This window comes from Corvus brachyrhynchos, unplaced genomic scaffold (assembly GCF_000691975.1).
Source record: "Corvus brachyrhynchos isolate BGI_N302 unplaced genomic scaffold, ASM69197v1 scaffold72, whole genome shotgun sequence".
Taxonomy (NCBI): domain Eukaryota; kingdom Metazoa; phylum Chordata; class Aves; order Passeriformes; family Corvidae; genus Corvus; species Corvus brachyrhynchos.
In genome coordinates this window covers 2,357,360-2,364,248 of record NW_008236763.1, presented here as the reverse complement: position 1 = coordinate 2,364,248, position 6,889 = coordinate 2,357,360, and the positions used below count along the sequence as shown (strand labels likewise).

General features: G+C 62.0%; 2 protein-coding genes across 3 annotated transcripts in view; one reads left to right on the top strand and one right to left on the bottom strand.

The window, feature by feature from the left end:
• Window positions 1-3,137, bottom strand: part of TMCC2 (transmembrane and coiled-coil domain family 2) — an 8,130-nt gene extending 4,993 nt beyond the window's left edge. The window contains exon 1 of one of the 2 annotated variants that reach the window (XM_017727259.1): window positions 2,838-3,137. In XM_017727259.1, coding sequence (XP_017582748.1) covers window positions 2,838-3,116 — 279 coding nt within the window. In that variant the 5' untranslated portion in view covers window positions 3,117-3,137. Of the gene's footprint in view, window positions 1-1,223; window positions 1,578-2,837 lie in introns of those variants that run through there. The other variant, XM_008644739.2, reaches the window with a different exon arrangement.
• On the top strand, window positions 11-1,217 carry LOC108444934. Its single transcript, XM_017727260.1, has 2 exons — window positions 11-187; window positions 340-1,217. The coding sequence occupies exons 1-2, from the start codon at window positions 136-138 to the stop codon at window positions 1,011-1,013; spliced, it is 726 nt and encodes a 241-aa protein (XP_017582749.1). The 5' UTR covers window positions 11-135; the 3' UTR covers window positions 1,014-1,217.
• Window positions 3,138-6,889: the final 3,752 nt, after the last annotated feature.

Genomic DNA, 6,889 nt, shown 5'->3' with positions numbered 1-6,889 from the left:
GGGCTGCAGGACACGGGCAGGGAAATTATTCTTATCAACAGAGCTGAGCCCAGGAGAGCTGAGACAGGCAAAAGGCTCGAGCTAATGAGCTGAGCAAACGGCACTTAGAGGGCTGCAGCCGGGCACAATTATGCAATGCTGGGTTCCTTGGTGCTGCAGCTCGGATGGAACCAAGCCCAGGTGGCAGGTGAGCAGCTCGGGGCCGTGGCTGTCCCAGCACATCCACGCCTGGATTTAACCCCGTTCTTCAGAAATTGCACAATTATTGCAAAGTTCAGAGCAAAGCTCTGGAGGCGCTGACATCACCCCCGGAACTGCTCTGTTTTCCATGCCCTGCAGCCCACTGGGAAGCGCCGTGGATGAGCCGTGGCCGCATCCGCCCCGAGCGAGGACTCGCCCTACAAAGTGCCACCGTGATTCCTGGCTGGAATCCATCACAGGGACAAAACAGCCGTGGGAAGGACCACGGGCACCTTCCAGCATGGCAAAAACAACAACGGGTGCCACCGAGCTGTCGAGAGATGCCAAATCCAGGGCAGATCCAGGGAGCTGCTGCCCTGATCTCTCAGCTCCGCAGCACAAGTGTCACCGTGCCCGAGGCACTTGGTGGCCACCGGGGAGAGGCCACGGCCAGCACAGAAACGCAGGTGTGTGGGGGACGTGGGGAGGGGGATTTTGGGGCAGTTATTTCATGTGGCCCCTGTTCCTCAGAGCACTTTTCCAGCACAGCATCCTCTGAGCCGGGGACCGCCCGGCGTTACCGGGGACACCCCGAGCGTCCTGTCCCCGTCCCCACACAGGCTCCCAGCCCTGTGCCGAGCCGAGCCGAGCTGTTATTCCCACCAGACCCACCTCAGGTGTTGAAAATAGCAGCAGGAGCCCTGACTCACACTTCCCACCCTCCTTCCGAGCCCGCGGCACCGCCCGGGGCCGGCAGCGCCGTGTCCCCCTCTGTGCCACCCCTGGCTGGGCACAGCGGGCTGGCAGCAGCTCCCTCCTCATTCCCAGCCTGACAATAATTTTCCTTACATAACGCAGGGATTAACGTTCAGGCTTCCAGCTGCACTGGAGTTTCCCACCGAGCACGGGCGGCGCTGGGGGGGTTTCAGTCCTGGTTTCATTCCCCGAGGAACGGAGGTACCGAAAATTCCCCCGTGGGTCTCTCTACCCATCACCATCCTCCCCAGCATCTCATCCGAACCCCAAAAGCTGCCAGGACCTACCTCCATGGCGGGCAGGGCTGGGGTGCCCCAGGGCTAGTTGGCGTGGGCTGCCTGGCCGTGTCCCTGCGGTGTCCCCAAGGCTGGCAGCGCTGCCCGGGCAGTGCCGGCTGCCATGGCAGGATTCCCGGCTGGGAAAGGCAGCAGCGGATGGCAGCGAAGTTTGGGGGAGCAGTAGGGAGGGAGGAGGAGTAGAAGCTTCCTGCAGACCCCGTCAGGGCTGGCCCCGCGTTCCCGGAGCGTTCCCGGAGCGTTCCCGGAGCGCTCCCGGCGCGTTCCCGGCGCGCAGGGACGGAGGCGCTGGCTCCGGCGGGATTGCCGACTCAGGAAATCTGCCCGAGCTGTTTACAGCTCGCAGAGAGCGCAGCTTTCAGGGCTGTAACGCAAAACCCCCCTCGTCCCCGTGCCGGGATATTCACACGCCTCCAGCCCCATACGCTGCCTGTGCCCTGACGCAGGAGGTCGGCACGGGCTGGTGTCATCTGCTGTGACACAGAGAGGGACAGAAAAGCCTGGGAGAGGCAGGGGGAGGCATCCAGAAAGGAAAAACGCGAGTGGAAAACAGCCGGGGGAAAAAATCCAATCATCGAGCAAGGAGCTGGGCAGCCTGAGGGAGTTAAAAAGCCGGGAATTGGCCACTCGTGCCAGCACCAGGAGGTGTCCTGGACCCGGACCTGGATCTGTCCCTGTCACCCCACGAGAGTGGGAAGGGAAAGGCTGCACTGACCCCATTGTGCCACAGAGCCGGCACAGAAAACACATCCAGCCACTGCCCAGACAGCGGTGTGGAGATTCACAGCGGCTCCGGAGACGTTAAACAGGACAGATGGAAAGCAAGGAGGGATGGCCCCGAGCAGGCTCGGCTGCGTTTCTGCCAGGCCAGAGGAGCTGGGGAGGCACCAAGAAGGGGACCTGAGCTGAGTGTTTGACTCAGCCCAGACCTGTGGGGCTGCACCGAGCAGGGCTGGTGGGTCTGAGCAATTCGGGGAAGCAGAATGGAAGTGCAGAGCTTGTGCTGAGCCACAGCAAAGTCCTCAGCGTGTCTGAAACCTCAAACCCACTGTGGCCAAGGACAGCGGGCTGGCTGAGCCCGGCTCCTTCGCCGCTCTCTGCTTTAGTTATTCCTCAAAAAAACCCCAACAGCAGCTTAGGAAGCGTTTGCAGGCGCCCTTTGAATGGTGCAAGCCGGACCCAGGAGCTGCCCGTGACCCAGATCCATGGTTAATGGGGACGCCTGTGCTGCTCCCACAGCCGGGCCCCGCTCAGCCTGGCGCTGCCATCGCCTGCCGGGCTGTCCCTGCACCCATCCGTGCCCTGGCAGTGCAGCCTGGCACTTTGGGTGCACCCCGAGCTGTGCTGCCTTCAGCCCCCCAGCACTGCCAGGCCCTCCGCGGCAGCGCTGGTGCCTGTGCCCGGCGTGCCCGCCCCACAGGACGGGCAGAAGGCAGAGCTGGAGCAGCCTGGCGTGGCCCAATGCTCGATGTGAAGCTGCCAGGCACCAAAATCCTCATCCCCTTCCAGCCCCAGCTCCCGCGGCCCCGATCCCGTCCATCCCCACGGGCACCGGGAAACACAAGATTCCCTGGTAAACTCAGCCCGGAGCCCAGCCGTGCCTACCATGCGGTGCTCAGCCGTGCCAGGGCAGGGTGAGGACGGGGCAGAGCTCCCTGCCGGTGCCACACGGAGCCGCGGGGGCCGGGCGGTGACACCGCAGCGCTGCCCCCGGGAGCAGCCAGGGCTCCTCGGCTCTCTGGTGGGCAGGCGCTGCTCCTGGCCCATCCCTCTGATCCCAGGGGGTGGATTGAGCTGCCCGGCCAAGCCCCGGGCCGTGGATGCCTCTGGCATGACTCGGGGCAGATGACCGGGGCCGCTCAGCGTGGCTTTGGTGTCTGCCATAGCATCATCACTTCTCCTTTTAGCACAGGAGGCAGAGGTCACTTCCCATCGCTCTTCTGCTGTCTCAGCAGGGCAGGAAAATGACCCAGCTGCACAGGACACTGTGGAAAGCACCCTTCCTGCTTTCCATTTCCCTCTTGAAGGTGCCGGGGCCGGCCCTGCAGCCCATCTGCTTCCCGCCGTGGTTTTTGGGGCTGCCAGGGGCTGGGAAGTGAGCGGTTCGCTCATCCTAGGGGGAACTGTGATGTCCCCCACACCCCCTGCCAGCTCAGAGGCCCCCACAAACCCTGCCTGGCCTGTCCCTGGTCTTGGGGAAGGAGGGAGGAGCAGGAATTTCCCAGAGGAGGCTGATGGAGTGAGGACTTGATAAAGGCAGGGATGCTCAGGAAGAGCCTGTGCAGGCAGAATGCTGCAACGAGCCCTGGAGAGCATTTCTGTGCCTTATTGGGGACCTTGGGTGCTGGATTCCCAGGAAAACACCTGCTCCCAGCTCCCCAGCACGAGGGGAAGGCCAACAAATCACTGCAAACAACAAAGAACGTCGCTGGTTATCTCCCCAGCCCAGCGAGGTGGAGCAGCGGGGCAGCATCTCCCCTGCCAAGGGCACAGACTCCCTTCCACAGGATGCAAAACCCTTCCCAGCATGGGAAAAATGGGAATTCTGCAAGGGAATTACCCCAGAGGTTGGTGTCAGACTCCCCAGCATCCTTACCCCCCGCAGCTGTTTTTCAGGCCTGACTGTACAAGGCAAATTTATAAATAAATAAACAAACAAACAAACAAATGCCAGCTCCCATGCGAAGGAAATCCCTGGATTTTCCACAGAATCCTGGCAGATTTGGTGCGTGCTGGTGCTGGGCAGTGCAGGATCCAGCTACCAAGTCCTGGGCTGAGCCCCAGATGGGTCCCCTTGTGCTGCCACACGAGCACAGGGCAGACCTGGGGCTTGGGCTTTGCTTTCCCTGGGGCTGGGCTTGGCACAGAGAAGTGGGAATTAAAACCAGCAGGAAAACCCTCCTTGAATGGGCTGGGAAAACTGCATCTGGATTGTTGGGATGCTGATAGAGGTGAAGATCTGCCAAATCCAGCGCTCCTTAGCATCCCATTCCCGAGTGGATTTGGCGTCTGGAGCAAGCAGCTTCTTGGCCTCCTCCCACAGGTACCGCCCTGCTCCTCACCCCTTATCCCACATCTGGAAATCTGGAATCTGGAAAGGGGAGCAGAGGGGGAGAACACTCACAGAGATGCCCAGCAGAGAATTTAAGAGCAGAATCCTTTTCCCGGGGCAGGACTCAGGAGGGTCGCTCCTGCGGGGCCGGAGCTGCGGGAAGCAGCCGGATCCTCTCCCTCTGTCATGGCCGAGGAGCCCGAGGGACAAAGGATTCGCAGCCAAGAACGAGAAGCACAGGCTGGGGGGGAGCCCAGGGGAGTGGGAACAGGTTGGGAGCCACGGGGCCGATCCCAATCCTCCGACTGTGCCGGGAGAACAAACAGCACCGCCAGCGCTGCGGGCCCGGCTGCTTCCCAAAGGGAACAAACACAAACAGCCGTTCCCGCTCCCCGTTGGTGCTGGGACGGTGCCACCATCCCACAGGGCTCAGGGCACTCGGTGGAGAGTGGTTGTACAGCTGGAAAGATCCCGGGATTCTCCCTTGGGAAGTTCCTGTGCCTCCGTGCCCATCCACGCCATGCCAAACCCGGCATTTCCTAATTCCACCCCACATCCTCCAAGCTGGGCACCGTCCCTTGTGCCCTGGGCTCATAGGTCACAGCAAGGGATGCCTCTGAAGGGACAATTCGGTGCCCCCCCATTGTGGGTGAAGCCATTCAGGGCCCTGCCTGTGCTTGGAGAATATTTGGGAGAATTCCCGCTGTTGTTTTTGCCGGAGGGAGTAACCCCGGGAGCTCCAGCACTCACTGGGTGACACAGCTCTGAACCCACTCAGCACCTCCAGCAGGGTTTGTGCAACCGGGGGGGATTTTTGGGAGCTTCTGCACGGAGGATTTGAGGCGGAAGCGGGGAGAGGCCGAGCCGCAGCCTCAGCAAGGTGAGGACTCACAAACAGGACCCTCATCCGGACTCTGGAGCCAAATCCCGCTCCCAGCCCAGAGCAGCAGGGGTGGCCTGGAGGGATCACGGCGTGGACACAAACCCTGCGCCCCAAATCCTGCCCGGCACCCCGGGCATCCACCCCCAAATCCCCCGGGATCGCGGCGCTGCCTGCCGGGAGCGGGAGCTGCTGGTGGGCTGCAATCAACAGCCATATGTCACCGAGGCTGAGGAACACGATGTCTTCTTCGCTGAGGGGTGAATCAGTACCCGAGTCTGATATTCTTCTCCTCCTGAATTAATTAAGCAGCAATCTCGGGTGTCTTTGTCTTTCCAGCTATTATCTGCTCGTTCCAAAGCGCTCCCGCAAGCGCCATCCCAGCGGGAGCGCGGGAATGACTGCGGGGGACGAGGTCCCAGCCCTGGCTCACGGACTCCTTCCCCTGCCACACGTGGGGAGACGGAGGTGGGAAGTGGGAAGTGGGAAGTGGGAAGTGGGAGCTCACCTGGACTCTCACACCTGATTCCGTTTGCAGCCCAGGTCAGGAGTTCCCTCCCAAAAAAAACCCCTGGCACTTGTAGGGTCTCCTCACCCTGGTGCTCCCCAGATCACCCCCTTGGGATCTGGGTGCCAAAGGGATGTCCCGGGGGCTGGGGGGTGCAGGGAGGGCAGCTTTACACCACTGCCTCTGTTCCCTTTTGCCTGTTTCACCTCCTTCCCTGGGATTTGAACGGCAGAACTCGCCGGGAATTCGGGTGGGAGGGGAGGATCTGCCAGAAAATCCTCCTGAGGAGATCCAAGACACTTCACCAAACTCATGGATGAGTTGGCTCTGGATTCCAGCTGGGGAAACTGAGGCAGCAAGCGAGGGAAAACTCCTGCCTGGGAAAATTCTGTCTGGCTTAGATGTGGGGCCAGAGTCCCTGTCCCTGTCCCAGTTATTGACCGAGCCCAGGTAACTGGAGCTGGAGGAGGCAGAAACCACATCCTCCCCCTGGAACCGACGGCGGTTGGATGCCAGGAGGGCCGGAGGGAGCCAGGGCCGAGCTGGACGTGCCCCAGGCAGGGAGCAGAGGCCTGAGCAGGGGACGTGAACTTTCCCTGACATCCCTGAGCCATCCCGCAGCCTCCCGGCCACCCCAAACCCCTCTGTCCCCACGGGCCACGGCCACCCCGGGGTGGGTGCTCAGAGACTCCGGGTTTCTCCCTGCTCCCTGTAATCCGTCTGGCCCTGATATAGCCGCTGACCCGGGGGGAATCTAAATTTAGCGGGATGAATCCCGCCCTGTGTCCCGAGGGCTGATGCCCTTGAGGCAGAACGACAGCGGGGCTGGGGCTGTAGGGACAGGTCCACACAGCCCCAGGACACTGTGGACACTCTCCTGGAGAGCCCCAAGACACTGTGGACACTCTCCTGCAGGGCTGGAGCAGGGACAGGGGCACGGAGAGAGGAGACTGGAGCAGGGGAATGGCACTCTTGGGTTGTGATCCCATAAACAGGGGTGGCTCACAGCTCAGGAGCCACCCTGAGGTGTGGCGACAGGGGCACGGAGAGAGGAGACTGGAGCAGGGGAATGGCACTCTTGGGTTGTGATCCCATAAACAGGGGTGGCTCACAGCTCAGGAGCCACCCTGAGGTGTGGCAGGAAGCCCCCCCTGCTCCCCTGTCCCCCCAGTGCCTCACAGGAGAAGCATCTGCTCGGGGAGGGGCACGGAGGGGGC

Bases quoted from the DNA above. Each gene is read 5' to 3' on its own strand.
- LOC108444934 (XM_017727260.1), top strand. From the start codon at position 136: ATGCTGGGTTCCTTGGTGCTGCAGCTCGGATGGAACCAAGCCCAGGTG. The intron at 188-339 runs GTGAGCAGCTCG...CATGCCCTGCAG, and splicing joins GAACCAAGCCCAGGTGGCAG to CCCACTGGGAAGCGCCGTGG.